This window comes from Suncus etruscus, chromosome 16, assembly GCF_024139225.1.
Source record: "Suncus etruscus isolate mSunEtr1 chromosome 16, mSunEtr1.pri.cur, whole genome shotgun sequence".
Classification (NCBI taxonomy): Eukaryota; Metazoa; Chordata; class Mammalia; order Eulipotyphla; family Soricidae; genus Suncus; species Suncus etruscus.
This window is the reverse complement of record NC_064863.1, coordinates 60,002,546-60,024,504: the sequence shown is the minus strand read 5'-3', so window position 1 is coordinate 60,024,504 and position 21,959 is coordinate 60,002,546. Positions and strand designations below refer to the sequence as shown.

Below are 21,959 nucleotides of genomic sequence, written 5' to 3'. Positions count from 1 at the left end.
TATTTTATGCAGAGCTGAATATCAAACCCAGAGTCTCACACAGAAAAGGCAAGAGTGCCAACTTCTTGAGTTACATCCATCTCTTACCCAGTTCAATCCTAGTTTTTACAAGGACTCTCAGTTCCATGGATTTGGTTCTCTCCTCCAAGCCCCCCAAACATTATCCCCAAGTTATGAACTTAGGAAAACTAGGCAGTCTTCCCTCTACTTCTTCCTGAATACATTCTTCTGGCTGAGCTATCTATTTGTCAAAGGCATAGAAAAGCACAGGTTTGTATCAGCATCTAATATTTATAACATGTTTTGTATAGTGATAATTGGACTGAGTTAAATAAGTTAGAATGCAATTTGGAGAGTAGATAAAAAAGGGAGAGAAACATGTATTTTTTAAAATTTATTTGTGTGTGCGTGCATGTGTGTGTTGTGTATTTGTGTGTGTGTTTAGGGATTACCAGGGACACCCTGGCATGCTCAGGGGCTTCCATGACACATCAGTTGGTGCTCCAAAGCCTCCAGGGCTACAGTAATTAATTTTGGTTATGGAGATCAAACTAGGCTTGGCCTCTGCTAGGCTTAACCCCTGTGCTATCTCTCTTCCCCTGAGACATGCAGTCTTAAGATATACAAATGGTTCAGGCAGGGAAAAGAAATTGTAGGCAAGAAAAGAGTCAGAGCATAAAAATGACTGATTGAAAGTGATATATAAGAATCATAAAAATGGGAGGCCAGAGAGATAGCCCAGCGGGTAGGGCATTTACTTTGCATGTGACTGAACCGGGTTTGATCCCCGGAATCCCATATGGTTCCCTGAGCCTGCCAGGAGAACTTCTGAATGCAAAGATAGGAGTAAACCCTGAGCACCACCGGGTGTGGCCCCAAAACAAAACAAACAAAAATTATAAAGATGGAGATAAAACAATGGAGAGGGTAATATAAAGGCAAATTAGAGATGGTAATGAATACTACATAATTATGTATGTAATGAAGACAGAAATAAGACATAAAAAGAAGGGAAGAAAAAAGAAAGTTAAATGAAGATAGCTGAAAGTGTTAGAAAGAAGATAAAAAAGGAAATAATATTGTTGGGGAGATAGCTCAAGGCTAATGTGCATGTTTTACATGTGGAAGGCTGGGTTTTAACTCCAGTATCACATGGTCCCCAGAGAGTGATCTCTGAAAACCAAGATGGAAGTAGCACCTGAGTACCATTAGGGTGTTCCAACCTTCTTCTCCAAAAAGGAAAAGAGGTCAAGAAAGAGGCAGTGGACTCCTGAGCGATGGCACAGCTGTAGGGCATTTGCTTTGCATGCAGCTGACCCAGGATGGACCATAGTTTCATCTCCAGGCATCCCATATGGTCCTCCAAGCCAGGGGCGATTTCTGAGTGCATAGCCAGGAGTAACCCCTGAGCATCACCGGGTGTGGCCCAAAAACCAAAAGAAAAAAAAAAGAGGCAATAAAAAAAAAAGAGAAACAATACAAGAATATTAACAGGAAAAATAAAACTGACAAAAGCTCACACAAGAAAATAATAGTAAAGTGTATCAGAATTATACTGATGTACAGAGCTCCATAAATAAAATGGAAAGTTTGTTTGCTTTTCTGTCTTGCAAGACCAGGCAATTTTGCAAGCATGTATCTTTGAGAGAAAAAGCCAGAACCAGCAAGCGGAGAGAAATTAGTCTAGACAAGTGACTAATATGCTCAACAGTGGTGGTTTTCACCTTCTTGCCTTTTAAAAGGTATATGCAAAATAGGAGCCCTGAGGTCCAGCTCATCATCAACACTAGGGTAGTAACTCCTATTGCTGAAATAGGGAAAAATCTCAAGGATCAGCAAGAAGGTAATATAAGTCTTGAGTCTGAGTGGCTGGAGGGGAAGCTGGAAACTTGTCATTTTTCCTTTCCTAACAGAGCTAGGTTGAGATTTTTCCCTATGCCTGAAATAGTAAGCAGTCTTGTACTTGATCCTGTGGGTTGGTGACTATTTGAAGGGATTCAAATGGAGAATGTTCACCTGTGTTGAGTGGATCTACATTGCTATTCTGAAACTGTGCCTCAGAGGCTAAGCCATCCAATGAATTAGGAATTTCAGTAGGCATAATGGGATTCTCATCAAATGGGCCTTGCCTTCCACTACTAGACGGACTTCCAGTGCTGGAGGAGTGATACTTTGCTAATACGGAGCCAAAGCATGGAACCTGTAGGATACTAGACAGTCTTTGTTTCTGCCTTTCACCGTCCTTTCCTGACACTTCACTTTGGATTCCTTCTGGTTTCGGACCTTCATCTACTGTGTTGATAACAAGCCGTTCAGGAGTAAGGCCAACATTTCTTTCAATGAACTGGTTGTCTTCGAATATTTCTTCCAAAACATTATTCCCGTTTCCATGGTCATTTTTGTCACAAGGTGTATTCTCTAATGGAAGGGAATTGGCTTTTGGATGTTTTAGGGAACATGGTGTATTTCTCTTGAGAGTAGATACATCATCTCTAAAATGACTTGGGTTTTCAATTTCTTCAGGAAGTGTTTTCTCTGAGCTATTTCTTTGGTTCGGTAGGATGCTTGTGGGGGAAATAGTATGTCTTGGATGTTTAGTATGATTATCTTCTGTATACAGAAGGCTAGTATCTTGATTCTCATCTGGTGCAGCATCAAAGGAAGGAGTATTGTCTTGAAGAGCAAGTGGATTGTCCATTTGCCCCATGGAGTCCATCACACAACAAGGACCTCTGTGGTGTAGATGAAATGAATGTGCTTCATTTTGACCTGCTGGGTGACTTTGAGCAATTAAAGTTGGGAAAGATGGCTGTTCTCTCTCTGGTGCATTTAGCCTAGTCATTTGCATGTCATAATTTACAGTCTCACCTTCATGCCATGTTGGATTTTTCTGAAGTCCAGCTGGGGAGTTACTGGAATGGGGCTGATTCTCTTTTGGGTGTGGTGGAATAGGGGAACCTTTGTGTAAACTTGTTGATTGATCCCAGAAATTTCTGTTAAAATATGGTCCTCTTTCTTTCTCAACTTGGGCTTGAGTTCTGTGGTCCCCCCAGGAGCTCCAAGAAGGAAATAGACTGCTTTCTTCTTGTCCAATAGCATTATTAGGATAATATCCCCTGTTTTCCACAGGTGGAACAGAGGGAACTGTATTGTATGAAGGAAAATTCTCCTCTGGATTCCAGGGATAAAATTCACCATAAGGAAAATCTTCACTGGGTTTCAATGGCTTATCTAAAGTATATGGAAGGTATTCCTTTGGCTGATTTGAGGTAAACTGTTCACCTTCATACTGCCTAATTGTTGGGCTCCCCTTAAACCTTGACTCTTCCATGCCCCATCTACTCTGTCCTGTGAAAGATTCTTCTCCATTTGGATCAGCTGGGCCTTCTTCATTATAAGGGGATGTCTCTTTTGGGTTTGGGGTATTCATGGGGAACAGTGGACTTTCAGGTTGATTCATAGTATTAGAAGATTCATACCTTTCATCCCATGTATTGCCTCTTAGGTATGGTGAATTTTCCCTGGGATCATAGGGATTATAGTCAGGGTAGTAAATACTTCCTCTAGAGCCAAGGGAAGGACGAGGTATATGTTCTTCCTGCCTCTCAGGGTCTTCCTTAAAAGATGGAGAGATTTCTTGGGGGTTCCAGCTATTTCTTCCAGCAGGAAAATGTTCTCTTGCCAAGGAAGGGATTTCTGCAGGGTATACAGGCTGATATGCATTGTGCTTTATTTCTGGGGCATTAGTTTCTGGTTTATATGGAATTCTTTTTGGGTCTAAAACAATTCCTTTGGGCAAATTTTGACTTTGGGTTTGTACATCAGAATTTGGAGCTCTTCTGGAATCTCCTCTTAGGTAATGAGTGTTTTCATGTTGATCAACAGAATTAAAATTTGGGATTAGTTTGTTACCCTCAGGCTGAGGGTTAGGGAGCTTATAGTTTGATTTATTGACTCCAAAATTTTGAGAGTTTTTCCAGGGGCTAGTTGGGTCCCTTGTAGGGGTTACTGTTTTTTCTTTTTGGCCTACTGGCTTCACTTTTGGATTCTGACTTTTTTCGTTGCGGCCAGTGATATCATTTTTAGCACCCAGAGGAACGTTTTGAGCCACATTGTCTCCCAAAGGTTGCTTATTTGGATTTTGAGCCTTTCTTTTGAAATTTGCTGGATTTCCTGCTTGATTGGGAGAATTGCCTTTTGCAGTGGAAGCATAAGCTTTGCGATAAAATGGAATTCCAGGATGAATAGCTTGTTTGTTTTCAAGAGCAAAGGAATTCCACTGTGGACCTCTTTGAAATAGTTGATTTCTGTAAAAAGGCAAATTTTGTCTTTGCCAGGTGACAGTACCAGTGGGACGCCATTGTCTTCCTGCTGGAAAACTTCTGACATTAGGGTTTGGATAATTTTCATAAAAATTGTGGCGCGGTCCCAATGGGATTTGATTTCTTGACACTCCTGGGTTTGAAACATTAACTGTAGGGGATGGGATGACTCCATTTTGAGGGTTACTAGCAGCGGTGCCAGTTGTGCTGGTGTCATTTCCACCTGGATTACCTCTGGGACTGGGTGCATTTGATAGGGTAGAATTAGTCTCAGGAGCAGTTGAATTAGAGGTGGGCTCAGCGGCTGGGCTCTCTTCTTTAGGAGGATCTTTTTCTTTGGGTTTTTCAAAATCTTGTTCAAACATTTCTTCTGAATAATAAGGAGGACGGCCCCCAAATCCATGAAATCCAAAATATCCAAAGTAAGGATTCTGTGGGAAAGAATAAAATTAACAATTACAGTTTACTCTGGTTTCAATTGGGGTCTTAAATATATTATAGGGAATTATGAATAGCACATGCTTCTTTTATGTTTCTTGGCTATGCTTTCTTGAAATTTGATTTCTCCTTAGTTTTCAGGTCCTTATTCCCTGTGGTTTCTCTCTCTCTCCTCTCTCTCTCTCTCTCTCTCTCTCTCTCTCTCTTTGATACTCTAATTTTGTGATGATTATAAACTTAGATTTAAAGAGTTTCCTTTTCCTAGATTTGGACTCTAAATCTGAGCTTTAAAATGTTTACTTCTTAAGGCTCCCATCCTACATATTCCTTATTTTCTGTTTTTATTGTAAATGACCATCTTGAGAAATCGCTCCTGGCAGGCTCAGGGGACCATATGGGATGCCAGGATTCAAACCACTGACCTTCTGCATGCAAGGCAAAAGTCTTACCTCTGTGCTATCTCTCTGGTCCCTTAATGACTTTCAAAGTCACAATTCTTGAGGTAGAGAATGTATTTTAGGCTTAGACAACAATACTATGTCATTGAAGATTTTGATTACCTTTCATTGAATAGACCTTATCATTCCTTGAACTTTCTTTTCCAGTATTATTTATCTAAACAACAGACATTATTCTCAACCTGGTCTCCCTAATTTCTTGTCCTTATTTTCTCAAGACAATTAACAACCAAGACCTATGAAATATAAATTTACATTCTATTCTTTCTTTTTCCATAGTATTCTCAGCTTTTGCGATTGCTTTTTATAGGTTATTCTGAATAACTTTTTTGCAGGTAACCTTTTCTAATTTTGCTTTCTCATTGCCATCACAGTAATAAAGGAAGGGGGATATGTGGAAAAATTCTCTCACTTTCTTTAAATATTATTTCAAGGTACCCTTCCTTAAAAGATAAACTCTAGACTCTACATTGTAACTTATAAAACAGTAAATGCTGCTGTTAATGAGGAGGTTTCTAGACAGATAATAGTTGAAGTTTCTGTTCTATTAGAATTATTAGTATGACTTTGAACTAAATTCAGTTCATTTATTTAAAACTGGAGATAATGAATAATATCTTCTTTATAAGTTACTAGGAGGGTCAAATGATCTGACACAGGTAGAGATAAATATACAGTAATTATAAAATGCCAAAAATTGTTATAGTAATAATAAATATTTTCTAAAATCTTTTCCCTATCATATTCATCTTCATTTTCTTTCTTTTACATTTTATTTTATATTTTTGGGTAGGGGGACACACTTGGCAGTGCTTAGGGCTTATTTCTAGCTCTATGATTAAGGATCACTCCTGGTCATGCTTAGGATTGAATTGGGTTGGCAGCATGCAAAGCCAAAATACTTGCCCTCATTCTGTTTTTCTGCCTCCACTTTATGTTATGCAACTGCAAATCCCAACTACTTCATACAATGGACTTGACATGGAAACAACCCAAAACCTCATTAGCAGATGAAAGGACACAGAAGATAGGACATATGCTTATAATGGAATGGCGTTTGGTCTAGAATACAGAAGGAAACTTTATAGTAAACTAAGCTGGGATGAATCCCGAGTATATTATGCTATGTGAAATAAATCAAACAGAAAGACAAATATTACACTCATCCATTTATATGAAGTATCTGAGAGTCTAATTCATATAATCAAAGAGTAAAATAGTGATTTTTAGGAGTTGGAGAGAGTAGAAATTAGGAATTTACTAATCAAAAGGATAAAATTTTAGTCTAGCAAGGCAAATAAGTTCTAGAGATCTGTTATATCCACAATCTTATACTTCTAGTCAGTAACACTGTTCTGGTTACTAAAGAAACATAATATGGGAATAACAAATTGTAAAAGACAACAAAAACCTATGAACTCGCTTAAAGAACTGAATATATTGAGGATTAGAAAAGGTGGTTTGGAGGGGATTTTGAGATCAGAGTGGAGGAAAGCAGACACTAATGGAAAATATGGTGAAACATTATATGCTTGAAACTCTATCCTGAACAGTATTATAAATAACAGGATTACGTCAAATAAAATTTTTTGTTTAGAGTGTAAATTTCATGTTATATAATTTTTAATTATAATTGAAAAAATTAAATACAATTTTGAACAACTAGTTATTTTGACTAGTGTCTCCAGTGCTTTCAGCAGGATTTTTTCATACTGAATCTTCTTATCTACACTTTTATCCTTTTTGTCAAAGGACTCAACCTTCAGGATTTAGCTTGCATTCTTTCTTCTCTGGCCTGTCCTGGGAAGAATTTGACTCTCCTCCAGTATGCATTGACAGCACTAGAGATGTCTGCCTTAACAATTATTCTACTGCATTTGAATGACCTATTTTCCTGAAATTTTCCCACTTGATTCTCTCACATGAAGTTTTTGAGTAAAAACATTCTTCTGCCCTACATACTCCTTAGCACTGTGGACAAGCTTAATAACTATACAAATGATTCAATTACCATGAATTCAGTTTGTATACTTGCTAGATATTTGTGTTATTCAAGTCATCTAATTTAATTTTTTTGTTTGTTTTGCTTTTTGGTTTTTTTTTTTTTTTTGGTGTGGGGGGGCATATCCAATGATGCTCAGGGGTTACTCCTGGCTATGTACTCAGAAATCGCTCCTGGCTTGGGGTACTGTCTAGGATGCCAGAGGATCGAACCATGGTTTGTCTTAGGTTAGCACATACAAGGCAAATGCCCTACCTCTTGCACCACTGCTCTGGCCTAATTTAATATTTTCTATTCTTTTTTTTTTTTTTTTTTTGGTTTTTGGGCCACACCCGGTGACGCTCAGGGGTTACTCCTGGCTATGCGCTCAGAAGTTGCTCCTGGCTTGGGGGACCATATGGGATGCCGGGGGATCGAACCGCGGTCCGTCCTAGGCTAGCGCAGGTAAGGCAGGCACCTTACCTCCAGCGCCACCGCCCGGCCCCATATTTTCTATTCTTATCTGTGCATAGAGATAGTGAGACAGAGGAGGAGGTACTTTCAAGATGATTCAACACACTGGACAGTGTCTCCAAGGGGTGAAATACAGATTACTATGTTTATTTATTTATTTTTGGTGCTGAAAATAAACTCCAAGGCCTCACATATAAGGCAAGAGCTCTTTTGCTGAACCATATCCTTATCCCAGAATATAATCTTCTTAGTGTCTATACAAACTGCTGGGTCATTTTCTTTCATTTTCTCATCTTATATTTATGAAAATTTGAAATACTAGTTTCTGTGTTGAATACAATTTTTTGAATTATTTAAAATTTTTGGGATAACTTATTTTGGGATTTTAAAAAAGGATCTTTACTCATTCCTCCATAGTGTTTTCTTTAAAAAATTTGTTGCCTTGTTGTTGTTTTTGATTTTGCAGTCACATCTGAAAATGCTCAGGGATTACTACTACTTGGGGGGTCATATGTGATGACAGTGAAATAGTCAGCCACTTGCAAGACAAGCAACTTAACTCCTGTAAGGTCCTTTTCATAGTAATTTTCAATGGCATTATTTTAACTCCCTTCCTAGCCCTGATCCCTCGAATAATCAGGATTTTGCATTATACTAGAACCTATTACATATTTAGGGAGTAAGAGGAACTAAAGCCCAGCATTGCAGTCACTAAAATGACTTTTTTTTGGATGGGGTGAATACACCTTACAGTGCTTGGGTGGGGGGTACTGCTTGCTTGTGTGCTAAGAAGTTTAATGTCTGGGGCTGGAGTGGTGGCACAAGAGATAAGGAGTCTGCCTTGCCCACACTAGCCTAGGATAGAACACAGTTCCATCCCCCAGAGTCCCATATGGTTCCCCAAGCTCGGAGAGATTTCTGAGCAAATAGCCAGGAGTAATTCCTGTGTGTCACTGGATGTGGCCCGAAAACCAAAAAAAAAAAAAAAAAAAAAAAAAGAAGTTTCATGTCTGTGATGCTTAGGGAATTGTGCAGTGCTATGAAACAAAGCCTAGGGTTCCTGCCTGCAAATCATGCATTTCAGATCTTTGAGCCATCCATCTGCCTAACCAATCTCCTTTTAACACTCTGTGATCTTTATTTGTGTGATATAGTAACTTGAAAAGCCATAGTTAGGGCATCAGAAAATATTGGTTCTGTTTATCCATTAATTCAGTGAGTAAATTTGAATAAAAACTTATCTTCTTTAAGCTTTACTTTGGTTGCATAATACAGGAAATTATTACATTTTTTTAAGGCTAATTGTTGCTCTATCACTCTTTTGCATACAATAATAACCTGGAAGAAAGCTTGTCAGATTTAAACTTCTGGGTTGCTAGGAAAGGAATGAAAAGAAATTTTAAGTTATGTATAGAATAAATGATTTATTTCATTTTAAATTGCTGGTTTGATTTATCTCACTTTTCCTTAACTCATGGATGTTTTAGCCATTCTTAACTCATGGGTGTTTAGGTTTGGATTGATTATAAATAAGAATGAAAAAAGCAGGAATCAATGGATTATAAGGCCTTCTTGAGGAAGTAGCATTACTCATTACTTCTACTTACCCCTCCATCTTCATTGCTTGTTGGTGGACGCCCATAGCCTGGTGGCATCCTCTGAAAGGTAAAAAACACGATGAACAGAAATCACTACTTTTTTTTTTAAATTTTTATTTTGATCATAATGGCTTACATATCTTTCACAGTAGTATTTTAGGTACATATCAACATTGAATCAGGGGAATACCCATCACCAAATTTGTCCTCCCCACATCCCAGTTCCCCTTTTGCAACCCATATACCCCACCATCACCCCCCGGACTGCTAGAGTAGGTGGTCCCCTCTTTGTCCAGCTCACTATTAGTGATCATATATCTGTTGGGTTCTGGTACCCTCCCTTGTCTCCCCCTCTATTTAAGAAGCAGAGCTAGATAAATCAAGTGATGTGGCTTTGTTTGAAGGAAAGAAAAGCAATAGATTGGGGTACAAAATAAGAAAAAAAAAAGTCAAATATGCTGAAAATAGGTGGAGTCCTTCCAGAGGATTTCAACCTCAGTTTGATAGAGGATGTGAAAAAGGCAATTGAAACACCACCACTTTACAGAAAAAAAAATCAAATTAAATATCTAGTGAGCACCATAGCAATAAAGACAAGCACCACACAACAGTCTCGGTTCTGAAATCAACTCATGCCAGAGTTGAAAAATGAAAGAGAAAGATAAGATAAAATAAAATAAAATAAAATAATATTGGAGACATCAACTTCAATCTCAACACTAATATAAAGACGTCAAAAAATCGATTAATCGATAAATAAATATGTGAAAAAAATGATTGTTTTGTGCTTTTTTTTTCTTTCCCCCCCCCCCTGCATAGGCACTGTAACTATTGGGGATATTATAGAGGGAATTTCCTTGGCCTAGGAGATACAGGGTTTCTTCCCCCCTGAAGTGTGCTGTCATGGGATTAACTATAGACTCCTTGCATGATCATTTATTCTCCCCTCGGTGAGAAAACCACTTCTTATGGTGTCATTTGTAAGCATTTCAAACCAGTGATTTTGTCTTAGAATATTAGCTTCTGAATCATCAACTTACTCAGTTCCTAATACTAATGATAATTTATCAGTAAATACTAGTAAGTAAAAAGACTTTAGTTGGAGTTTAGATTATTAAAATAGCATGGCTGTATCTTTTAGCACTACCTGACTCATCATTCTCTCTACCATTATCTCTGAAGGAGAGATGAATGCTATTATGATTTAGACATCTACTTTAGAACATCTAATGATGGAGATTAGATAATATGATTTTTACTATGTCTATTCACATTTAGAATGATAAACAAATAATCATTCCAGGATGATGGCTATGATATTTTCAGTCGATCAAAGTTTATTTTCATTATTAAATGGAGGTTGAGTTCAAAAGGTTCAGAAAAGAAAATTCAGCAGAAAATGCCCTTCGTAGAAGAGGATTAGCTGCTTTAACAGGAGAATTGGGCTCTGATGCTTTTCAAACCTTTACCTGGATCTGCTTAGTTTTTCCTTAGTTCACTCTGACCAGCAAAAAGAGTCACTCCTTGGAGGGACCAAAATGTAAGAAATTCTAACTCCTTGAAATGAGTTGGTCCTTATTGATAGATAGGAAATCTTTTGGGGAGAATTAAGAAGAGTTCTCAAAGAGTTAGAGTCCATTGAGGCATGCACAAGGCCCACAGGGCATTGAATTCTTTTTTTTTTTTCTCCCTGGGTCACAGCCGGTAATGCTCAGGGGTTACTTTTGGCTATGTGCTCAGAAATCGCTCCTGACTTGGGGGGCCATATGAGATACTAGGGGATAGAACCGAGGTCTGTCTTAGGCTAGCGCTGGCAAGGTAGACGCCTTACTGCTCCACGCCACAGCTCCGGCCAGGCATTAAATTCTTGATCTGGCCACTAAAATTGCCAGATCCAATGGTCTGGACCAAGATTTTTCATGAATGTCCTGGACCTTAAGCATACTGAAGATCACACACCCCTCCTTAAAAGGGAATTATTGTAAAATTATAAATGAGAAGAACCAATGCCAGAGGTGAATGATAAATAAAGTATTTCTTGCTGTTAGATGTTAACAATTACTTTTAATATTTCTTTAGTTCAGAATGTTTGTTATAAAACATTTTTAGTGCTTCTGATGCATTTTTAAAATTTTTTTGCCAGTCTTTTTATTTTAATGTAATGAAGTTTTCCTTACACATGCAAAACATGTATTTCACTGTTGAACTTCACCCTCAGCCTCCTATGTTTTCTTTTTATTAATTTTAAATTTCAGTGGCCAGAGAGATAGAATAATAGTTAAGGCTCTTGCCTGCTAACCTGATTTCAATCCCCAGAACCACAAATGATGCCTGAAGCACTGTAAGGAATGATCCCTGATCACAGAGGTAGGAGTAATTTTTGAGTACAACATGGTGGTTATGCAAACAGAAAGCAATAACAAAAAGAAATATATATATATATATATATTTTTTTTTTTTTTTTGGGCCACACCTGGTGGTGCTCAGGGCTTACTTCTGGCTGTCTGCTCAGAAATAGCTCCTGGCTGGCACGGGGGACCATATGGGACACCGGGATTCGAATCAACCACCGTAGGTCCTGGATCGGCTGCTTGCAAGGCAAACACCACTGTGCTATCTCTCCGGGCCCAAGAAATATATATATATATATATATATATTTTTTTTTTATTTTCTTTTTATTTTTTTTTTTTGGTTTTTCGGGCCACACCCGTTAGATGCTCAGGGGTTACTCCTGGCTACACGCTCAGAAATTGCCCTTGGCTTGGGGGGACCATATGGGACGCCAGGGGATCGAACCATGGTCCTTTCCTTGGCTAGCGCTTGCAAGGCAGACACCTTACCTCTAGCGCCACCTCGCCGGCCCCAAGATATATATATTTTAAGCTTCAAGTTTTTCACGACATTGTGAAGATAATTTCTCTGTTTTCTAATTTTTTTCTTTCTTTTTTTTTGACTTTGGGCTATACCCAGTGGCGCTCAGGGGCTACTTCTGGCTCTGTGCTCAGAAATCACTCCTGGCTGGCTCAAGAGACCATATGGGGTGCTGGAATTGAATCTGGCTTGGCTGCATGCAAGGCAAATGCCCTACCTACTGTGCTTTTGCTCCAGCCCAAGGTCCCCTGTTTTCTAGTTTCTTAGGGAAGTAGGGAAGAACAATGAAGTAGCAACATTCTTAAAGTTAATCCATTAATTAACTTATTAGTAATTGATAATTTTGGCTATGCTTGTGTCACATTTGAGAAAAATCTTCCTATAAAATTGTTTTCATGCCTCACATGTCTGAACTGCTTGTTCTATATCTAATACTGCAAATAATAAAAATTAATTTTCCTTTCGTTATTACTGATATGATGGGTTTGTTTTCTTTTTTCTTTTTTTTTTTTTCCTTTTGGTTTTTGGGCCACACCCATTTGATGCTCAGGGGTTACCCCTGGCTATGCACTCAGAAATCGCCCCTGGCTTAGGGGGACCATATGGGACGCCGGGGGATCGAACCTCGGTCCGTCCTATGCTAGCGCTTGCAAGGCAGACACCTTATCTCTAGCACCACCTTCCCGGCCCCTGTTTTATTTTTTCTATGCAATAATATATGGCATATGCTTAGACTATTTGAACTCATAATTATTTGAAATATAACACACTAATATTATTTTTACTTTAAAGATAAAGAAAACAAACTTACATGTGGAACTGGCCAGGGAGGTTGAAAGGGATATAACCCATTCCCAAATGGTGGGTATGCCTAGAGAGAAAGAACTAATTAGAATGATATGAAAATGAGAAGGGGAAATGAAAATATGCCTGTCAAATGAAATTAAATGAAATTTAGGAGTCTACATTGAAATAAACTGACTTTTTTTTTTTTTAGGGAAGAGATGTTATAAGTAACAATTAGTTTTATTGAACACTTATTTTCTAGCTACTGTGCTGAGCATTTTAGATTGGTAAATTGATTCAATTTTCAAACAACCATAGAAACCATGTGTTCTCATTTCCTTAAAGACTTGAGGTACAGAGAAAAAAGTCATTGCTCTATACCTTATAGCTGGAAAAAGATTGAAGCAGAGGTTAAATTTATGAGTTTCTTTTAATTCAATTTTGTATTTTCTATATTTGTAAATATGTTTAGAAGTACCACAGTAGAAGAAATTTTGAGAAAATATTTACATAATTAGCTTAAAGTTAGAACATTAAGCTATGCCATCTGTTTTCTATAATAGGTGCCAAAATGTTCAATTTTTATTTACTTATTTATTTATACCTGTTTTTGGGTCATACCAAGCATCATTCAGGGGTTACTCCTGGCTCTGTGCTCAGAAATCATCCTGGCAGGCTGGGGATCCAACCCTGGTTGGCCACATGCAAGGCAAATGCCCTTCCTGCTGTGCTATTGATCTGGCCCCAACCTATGCCATTTTAATGTAATGAAGTAGGGATACCTTCTACGACAATGGTTTATGCAATCATATCCTAGATGGATCAAGGCTTGAATACACCATTTCATTTACTCAGAGGAACTAATCGAGAAAGCAATGACTTGCTCAAGATCACGAGTCTTGTAAGAGCTGGGGATAGAGCCGAATCTCGGCTTCTTACCGATTCTCTTGGGGTTCATATTGCTATATTACTATACATTGCCACTGCATTTTATTTTATTGTCATATTTTATAAAGAACTTCTTCAAGCATTTGAATAATCTTTAGTCCAAAAAAGACTAAAAGACTCGTTAGGCAGCTTTGAATAGGTGGTGAAGCATCACCTTGGAAGATATGTCCAAATAAAGATTCTATTTCATACCTAACAGTACCTACCTTCATAGGCATTGGAGGAAGTGTGTATTTGGGGGTGGCTTTGCTCTCCAAATCCCTCAGACCATTTGTGACTGTGGTGTTTTTCCTCGAAAGCCTCACCTGATGGGGTGGCACTTCCTCTTGGGGCTGAGTAGGGGTAGTTGGTGACTGCTGTGCAGGCTGCTTTGGTGGTGTTTTTTTGGGTGGAGACTGGGTGGGTTTAGGGGTCTCTTGAGTTTGATCAGTCTTGGGTGTTGGAGGAGTTGAGGTTTTTGGTGGGAGCCCCATATTAGGTGGGGATTGAGGCCACATGGGCATTTGATACTGTGGAAAGAGAGGCATACCATTTCCATACATGGGACCCAGATGTGCCATCTGAAAGAGGAGCAAACACCAGTCAAATCACACAGGGCTCATATTTTGACTCTTTTTGTCCTCTAGTGTTAGTCTCTAAAATTCAGTTAAAGTATTTGAGTCAATAGTGGAAGCTTCAAGAGCATTAGTTAACATTTTCTTCAAATTTTGTCTAAACAGTATGAAATTGGTGGTTGCTTTTCTAACTCTGAAGCCCAACTCAGGTAAGAGTTGGACAGGTGAGGTTACAGAGAAGTTGATATCAAAATAAAAATGAGTTTGACTTGTTATAGATCAATTAAAAAAGGAGAAGAAAAAAACAAACACAAACAAATGAAGTTTTTAAAAATGAGAGATAATAAAAATTTTGGTGTGCAAATACAAATGTCTGATTTTTTTTTTTTTTTTTTGGTTTTTGAGTCACACCCGGCAGCGCTCAGGGGTTATTCCTGGCTCTACACTCAGAAATTGCTCCTGGCAGGCTTGGGGAACCATATGGGATACTGGGATTTGAACTACCATCCTTCTGCATGCATGGCAAATGCCCTACCTCCATGCTATCTCTCCGGCTTCTGACTTATTTTTATAAAAATAATTCTTATAAATTTTTATATTTTTATCAGAATTTATTACAGCATTAGCTCTCATTGACATATTTCTTTTCTCGTTAAATACCATATTCTAGTGCCAATATTCACCAACCAGTCATTTTTTTTTGTCTACTGGGTAAATGTGTATATTGTTAGAAATGTCTATTGATGATTGATAAAATTTCAAATATTGTATTATGAATGATTTTATGAAAATTAAGTTGGTGAAAACTGCAAATCATAAATAAAACACTGAGTGCTAGAGAAAGCTGGACCAATCTAAAATTGAAGAAGAGAAATTGAAAATGATGATAATTTTAGATGCGTTGCTTTTTAAATGAAGTGTTACTTAAAAGAAAAGAATCAAGAGAAAAATTGATGAGGAGCATGGATACAGCTTAGAGAACCAGAGATCCTGTTTGGCATTCACAAGATTCCATATTGTATCTCTGGTACTGCATGCCTTTCTGAGTATTTCCTGGTATAGCCCTGGAGGGCTCAGTCTATAGGTGGGTGTGGATCTATGATCATGAAGCCAGAGTACCATATAGGCACTGAATTCTGGCATAGTTAACTGAGAACACCTGAAATGAACACCAGGACTTCTGAGTATTGCCTGAGCGACCACCCCCACAGTAAAAAAAAAAGAGAAAATTGGGAAAGTCCTTTATTCTTCAGCCTACAGTGGTTCTTGTGATCACTTTAGAAAAGTCAAGAGACATTACAAAAGTCAAGAGTACAATATTGTATATCATACAACTTCATTAAAAAATTATGACAGGAGTTGCGAGCAATGCTTGAGTCATTAGTTTGAGGAATTAGTATATGGCAGTAAGTATAAACTAAATTTATTTAAATGTTATATAATTTATTCCATAATTTGTTATTATCTTTCAATATAGTCCAAATAAAATTGAACACTCCCATCTATTTGCTACACATTTTTTTGAATGGTAATTCTTTGTAGGCTTATCTTGTATGATTTTCCTCCCACAAAACATTTCTTTTAGATACAAAAACCTGAGTCATTAATGAATAATTTTTGTTTTTATGAAAGAACATTTGTAATGACTAAGTAGAAAATGCATGTAAAGTAAAATAATTTATCCACTTGAGAATTTTCTGATTATGTTGCATTAAAGATATACCTCCTGGTATCTTAACTAAGGCAAATGTTATACGGTATTTACCTGTGTACCAATGCAAAATCAGTAGAAATAATTAAAGAACTTACATGCGGGGAGTTCATAAAGTATTGATTGAACCTCATCATCTGTGACCAAAGAAATCCATTAGTAAAAAAAAAAGAAAAAAGAAAAGAAATCCATTAGTCATCAAGTGAAAATATTTTATTTATCAATCCCCAGTTTCAATTTTTGATAATTTGTTACAGAGGTTATAATATCACTTACTATTATGCATGAGTTTAAAATAATCATCAGATTATAAGTCAAACTTATTTTGAGAAGGAACAATATAAAAAACACGGAATAAAATTCTCTTTCAGAGTTCAGAATTTGAGAATGTTACAATATTTTGAAAAGATCATTTCTTTTTCCTGGGTTTGAATTTGGTTAATGAACCTGGATATGAGCCATGCAAAAATTTGATATATTCAAGTATTTACTACCCAACAATATTTGGGTAAAATGGTTAGCTTTGCTAGCTTTAGATTGCAAAAAAGAGAAAAGCTCAAAACTAACTGTACTTGAACAAAAAATTCACATGTTCTTTGGAAAGAGTACTTAAGGAGAATGACTCGGGAATTTGAAACTTTCAAATGCCCATTCTTCTGAAACTTTCAAATGCCCAATCTTCTATGTTTTTCATAATTTTTATCACAGAAAGTTTTTTAATATCATGTTTTAAAATGAACTCTTTTTTTTTTTTTTTGGTTTGTTTGTTTTGGCCACACCCGGTTACGCTCAGGGATTATTCCTGGTTTTGTGTTCAAAATTTGCTCCTGGTTTGGGGGACCATATGGGATGCCAGGGGATTGAACCAAGGTCCGTCTTAGGCTAGCGTGCAAGGCAGACACTTACTGCTTGCGCCACTGCTCTGGCCCCTAAAATGAACTCTTTTGAAAGAATTCCATACAGAAAAGATCTCCACAGAACAATCATACATACCTCTTCACTTTTACTGCTAAATCCCCGCATTGGGGGCATTTGCATCTGAAAATGAGAAAATATCGATAATTAATTCAGAACATCAGTTGAAATAAACCCAATAATTTCTCCCAAGCAACATTTAACACTAGGGAAAAAAAGAAAAATCCTTAGAAAACTAAAAAAAAAAATACTCACTGGCATAGCAATAGAATTACCAAGCAGACCTAGAAAGATTAGGAGCATCTTCATGTTATCACTTGGTACCTGGAATACAAAACCATATCTTACTTGTGTATTGTGGAATAATTGTGCTCAGGGAAAGCTGGATTTACTCAGGCAATGAATCCTTCTGCTTATTATGAAGGTCATGGGATGGGAATAATAGTACAGTGTGCAGGGTGCTTGCTTTGCAGGTAGTTAAATGGGATTGCGTTCTTGGCACCACTATGGTTCCAATGTCCCACCAGGAATGATCCCTGAGTGCAGAGCCAGGAATAAGTCCTGAGTATTTCTGGGTGTGGACTCCACAGCAGAAAAGTTCAGTAATAAATAGTTATGGAGCTTTGGCCACCATTTTCATTTTACATAAAGAAATTATTAGTTTTGAGTGGTACTGTTCTATACTATCAAAGGATTCGATTAGAAATGGAAAGGGGAGAGAGAGAAAAGGAAAGAAAGTGGAAAGAGAGAAAAGAGAGAGAAAGAGAAAGAGCAACAAAGAGGGCAGGGGCATGAGGTGGGGTGGGAATTTAAGGTGGATAGAGAGAGTGAAAAAGTGGGAGAAGAAAGGGGCAGAGAGGACAAAGTTGGAGAGATGCTCGGGGACATAGAAAATAGCAGCACTGTAATGTGGAAATTAAAATTTGGGACGTTATTAAGAAGATGGCTATTGACAATTTTGACCTTTTAGTAGCTACGCTACTTTAGAAAGTTATAGCTAGGCATATATATTCACTTTTCTGAGTGATTTCAGATTCAACAAAGGTTCACTCTAAGATTAGTACTTTAAACTACTTACTAAGGTGATATAGACAATATTCAATTGTATAGAGATCAAGCAAACCAGAATTATTATAGAATTCTATCAATTTATTCTTTTCTCGATTTTTCTATTTTCATTGCTTTATCTTTAAAATAATCTTTTCAAAAACAAAAGAAATAGGATGAAACTATAAATGATCCTTGTTAGATAGTATTATTAAATCTACAGAGGAAAATATGAAACTCAACATATATAAAATATGAAGATTGTTTTCACAGATTTAATTTATCCCACTTTAGTTAATTAATAAAGTCTCACATAATTAATATTACTATTTATATCTTTGAACACGATTTATTCTGAAGCATTTACTTGGGTAATTTCTTAAGAAAACAGATTTATTTGCATATTCAATTGATAAAAATAAAGGCTTTATTTAGAATGGTTTATTTTAATGAATATCAAACACAACACAATTCTTAGCATAGTAACTAGTGTATAGATCATAGTAATGGTTACAATTCATTTTGTTCCTTTTTACTTTGGAAAGTACATTAAATGCACTTAGTAGTTAGGTAATACAATTGTCACTTATTTATTTACTTTCTGAAGGAAAGAATATAATGAAAAGATACTTAAACATTTTCCTGAATTGTAGTTCTAATTAATAATTTTTTTTAAAAAGTTACCTTTGATATATCAGAGAAATTGGGATAGTGTAATTAAATAAATAAAGCAGTGATATGTAAATCAATTCCTGCTAATTAAGAAATTTCGGGACCGGCAAGGTGGCGCTAGAGGTAAGATGTCTGCCTTGCAAGCGCTTGCCAAGGAAGACCGTGGTTTGATTCCCCAGTATCCCATATGGTCCCCCCAAGCCAGGGGCAATTTCTGAGAGCTTAGCCAGGAGTAATCCCTGAGCATCAAACAGGTGTGGCCCGAAACCAAAAAAAAAAAAAAAAAAAAAAAAAAAAAGAAATTTTAGATTCACAATTTCACAATATTATAGAGGAGTCAATATAATAGTTGAAACTAGTATTTAGCCTATAACAATGCAAAGAAGTCACTAAAGAAAATATTGGTGAATGTTTTCCTTTCTAAATTGATTTCTGAGATTGTAGCCAAAATTTGGGGAAAATTCTGGACTTTTTTCTTATTTGTCTATTTTTATCTTCACAGCAGCCATTATTGGGAATTGTTTTTGTTTGTTCTGGTGTTGCAGATTGAACCTACACTATACATATGACTGACCCACAGAACTTATCACTGGATAGATTCTTGGTAATAATGTTAAAGATGTGATAATTTTTAAAAAAATTTTCAAATATAAAATGGCATTCAATATATATTTTGTAAAAAATATTTTATATTAGGTGACATTTTTTCATATTAAAATTTTTATGATGTGCAGGGTTGGAGTGACAGTACAGCAGGTAATGTGCTTGCCTTGTACACGACCAACCCTGTTTGTATTCCCAGCACCACATAAGGTCCCTGGAGCCCCACCAGGAGTGATACTGGAGCCAAGAACCAGGAGTAGGCCCTTATCACAGCCTGGTATGATCACTCTCCAAGAAAAGAAATTTTGGGATGCATGCCTATGATTAATTAGTTTTTGGAATTTAAAGTAACACTCATAATGCTTATTATTAGCATAACTATGCAAATTCTTCCCTCTTCTCTGTGAATTCAGGGTTTTTTTTGTTTGGTTTTTGGGCCACACCCGGTGACGCTCAGGGGTTACTCCTGGCTGTGCGCTCAGAAGTCGCTCCTGGCTTGGGGGACCATATGGGACACCGGGGGATCGAACCGCGGTCCGTCCTAGGCTAGCGCAGGCAAGGCAGGCACCTTACCTCCAGCGCCACCGCCCGGCCCCGAATTCAGGTTCTTTTTATGACATATTTAAGTTAACTCTATCCTCTCAACTATATTCCTGAAAATTTTAATTTGACATGTAACCTATGTACTAGGAAAAATGGATGAAAATACTCACAAAGTGATCTAGCTTCGTACAAGAGACTTCACTCCTGCATGGAAGCAGCAACATGTTTTCACCAAAATTTTCATAAGCCTTTAAGAGAAGTACAAATTTAGCATGAGAATAAACCCAAATATAAGAAAAAATCCAAATGAATAAAATGAATAAACAACTAAATATTTCAGTTCTAAGGTAGAACATGTCATAATTTTAGTTTTATCCAATAATGTTCTGCTAAGAGAATTTTCATAACCAACCTTAATTTTTATTACCAGAGAAGTCATAGAGTAAAAGCTAAATCATGGAGAAAGTGACCAAAATACTGTATTTTGAGATAGTTCTAATGCAAAATAATAAAAAAGCAGATTTTGGAAGAAATGTAGACAAGCATAATATAATATAAGGTTTAGCTAGTTTGGAAGAAAACTAAGAAAAACAAGTACACCAAATAAATAAAGAAGTTTAAATTTTTGTGAGATTAGTGTATAAACATGAATATACAACTAACAAGAGAAAATGCACTGAGGTTAACCAACATCTGTGACTACAATATCTATGAATTCATTTTAGTATTTGTCACTATATTATTTATGTTTGATAAGCTGTAATACTCACCCAAAGCCAGAAGCACCAATATATTTGAAAGAAACTTACTTGAAATTTGTTTAGTTTGTCTTTGAAATATACTCTTTAATAGTTCATAATGAAATGACTACAAATTGCTGAAGTCAGAGAGGTCTCAAGGAACAAGACATGTTTATTTCTTAATAATAAAACAAACTTCTTCACAAAGATTTCATGTTCTGAACCAAAAAAGGCTTAAAAATAAAGTGTTCTCCTTTTCAGAAAGCTTGAGATATCAAGGTCACATTTAAGTACTGTTGCAGATCTGTGCAACCAATCAGCTTTGAGGAAAATAATTTTGCTATCACAAGAGTTTAAAGGGAAAAAAAAACACATTCAATGTAAAATTTATAATGTGTTATTATAGAAGCTGTGAAATCAAGTCTCTTATTATGTATAATAACAGTTCTGTAAAATGAGCTTACAGCAGGCAGATTCAGAAGATACCTTCCTTGATGTCTTTGAGGATTTTCAAGTATAGAAACTTTGCCAATGCAAAGATATTTAGGAACAAAAGTGAATATTAAATATATGCTATTGAAATAAATCATTATGAAAGGTAGATCAACAGATGCGTTTAATTGGCATACTTAATATATAATTAAAATTAAGTATTCCTGTACTACTCAAAGACTTGATTTCATTTATAATTCATAAGACCAACTACCTGGATATTCTTTTTGAAGTAAAATATAATTCAGTCCTAGGTGATATAGACTTTTAAAAGGGTTGGAAAAATGAACTGTTATCTGTTCATGCAAATACAACTAGAAATGTGTTAAGAAACTTGCTGAAGGGCTCATAGTATGGATGTTTGTTGAAAGCTAGCTTCAAAAGGAAAACATTACTTTTAAATAAATGGAACAATTATACTTCTAATTGGCAAGAATAAACTTTTCTCTCTTTGCTAAACCTAGATTCTTTTGAACCAGAAAAGGAAAACATTTGTAGATGTTTGCTTATTTTGACATTATTATTTACAATTTATGAATGTGTGAATTTAATTCCAAGGCTTATTTCTCACTTAGTATGGCCCTGCACATTGGTTCATATACTGAACACAATGTCATGCTTTTAACAAAAGAGAAGCCATGTCTTTCCTTCTTGGACCAAATAACAATGCATTTCTTTCTTTCTTTCTTTCTTTCTTTCTTTCTTTCTTTCTTTCTTTCTTTCTTTCTTTCTTTCTTTCTTTCTTTCTTTCTTTCTTTCTTTCTTTCTTTCTTTCTTTCTTTCTTTCTTTCTTTCTTTCTTTCTT

At 36.5% G+C, this 21,959-nt stretch overlaps 1 protein-coding gene across 1 annotated transcript; it reads right to left on the bottom strand.

Moving 5' to 3' along the window:
• Positions 1-1,933: 1,933 nt before the first annotated feature.
• On the bottom strand, positions 1,934-17,375 carry ENAM (enamelin). Its single transcript, XM_049789910.1, has 7 exons — positions 17,313-17,375; positions 17,136-17,180; positions 16,241-16,279; positions 14,183-14,437; positions 12,955-13,014; positions 9,281-9,331; positions 1,934-4,753 (listed from the first exon to the last, which is right to left on the bottom strand). The coding sequence occupies exons 1-7, from the start codon at positions 17,364-17,366 to the stop codon at positions 1,934-1,936; spliced, it is 3,324 nt and encodes a 1,107-aa protein (XP_049645867.1). The 5' UTR covers positions 17,367-17,375.
• Positions 17,376-21,959: the final 4,584 nt, after the last annotated feature.